The following is a 1,400-nucleotide window of genomic DNA, read 5'->3' on the forward strand; positions in this document are numbered from 1 at the left end:
CCGCAGGGAGTGTCCGGCGTGGGCAGGTGAGTCCCCGGGCTGGCGCGAGGGTGAACGCGGCCCTGGTGGTGCTTGTGTTGTGGGGTGAAACGAGACCGTCTGTAACGCAGCGTGTTCCTGCTGCCTGCTGTGTTACGTTTTGCGTTGCCTCTGTGTTCCTGGGCTAGGTTTTGGTGAGGATCGGCTGGAAGGGACTCGTGTCTTCTACTACGTTAGCTGAAAAGTTTCCTGGAAGGAGTTTGAAACGGAGGGCTGGGCCCGGCCGCTGGAAGCAAACCGGACTTTGGTCCAGATGGTTTTGCTAACCTTGACTTTTGGAATCTGAACTTCAGAGTCTCTTCTCACGGCTGCTACGATGTTGCATGTCTGTGTGATTTCATAAACTGGTACCAGCATCTGCCTCCTGAGACTTCAGTTTGTGCTGTAGGCCAGTTGGGCTGGATTCTTCAGCAGTATCTCCTCTGACTTGACTTGCAAATGTGCATTTGGCTTGATGGGGTTTTAATGGCTCATCTTGTTACAGATCGTCTTCATTACATGAACGATTTTTAAATTAATATTTGTCTTGCTGTTAGCCTCTGGGAATGTATGGTTTCTCCTGATTAAGGGAAATTTCAAGCTTACTTGACTGCAGTCCTTTTTCTTTCTTGTGGAAAGCGACCGTGTGGTGTTGCAAACAAACTGGTTTTCTCTCTGACTTTCCAGGCAAAAGGGCTTTCTAAAAACATATGGTTTTGATCGTCATTCCAAGTGAAATGTCATTAGGAAATACTTTTGTAGAATTTGTGTATGGATAATTGCTATATAAAAATTGCTGATCTAGCCAAGAGGGATGGGGGAAGAAATCCCCATACTGCCACCACATGTTAAAATGAGGCCATCTGGCCATCTGCTGCAATGTCTGAGTTTCCTCCCCTGCCATATGTGCGCGCACACAGACGTGGCTGTGCTCTTCGTCGGGTGCCTGCGGGCTCAGCGCTCCTCTCGCCATATGCAAAACTTCATTGACCCAGATGAGAGGGTTGGATTTCATGTTCCTGCACACCCGCTCCCACAGGGCCAGAACGGATTGTTTAGACTTCGTGGTTCTCATTTCCATATAGAATAGGTGCATTTTGTTAAAGCCTTGTGGATTTTGGTAGAACAATATAAGGAATCTTGCTTTGTTGCTGGTTCTTTGAGTATTTGACTTTTCAGTAAAACATATTTGCATAATACAGTAAATACAGAGTTGTCTCATCTATTTAGCTATAACTTGTGTTTTTATTCTCTGAATTCGTTTTCTAGTATGACCTCTAAGGATGGGATTTATTTTCTGTTTTGAAGATCCTGATACTTTAAAAGCATTTTCTCTAAAAGGGAAGCTTAATTACTTCTCTGGTGTGTCTGTTAACAATCCT

At 45.1% G+C, this 1,400-nt stretch overlaps 1 protein-coding gene across 1 annotated transcript in view; it reads right to left on the reverse strand.

The window, feature by feature from the left end:
- Positions 1 to 1,093, reverse strand: part of LOC104396401 — a 4,675-nt gene extending 3,582 nt beyond the window's left edge. Inside the window, exon 1 of the mRNA XM_010006240.1 lies at positions 855 to 1,093. Coding sequence (XP_010004542.1) covers positions 855 to 1,093 — 239 coding nt within the window. The remainder of the gene's footprint in view (positions 1 to 854) is intronic.
- Between the last annotated feature and the right edge of the window lie 307 nt (positions 1,094 to 1,400).

The sequence above is a fragment of the Chaetura pelagica genome, unplaced genomic scaffold, assembly GCF_000747805.2.
Source record: "Chaetura pelagica isolate M959 unplaced genomic scaffold, ChaPel_1.0 scaffold139, whole genome shotgun sequence".
Taxonomy (NCBI): domain Eukaryota; kingdom Metazoa; phylum Chordata; class Aves; order Apodiformes; family Apodidae; genus Chaetura; species Chaetura pelagica.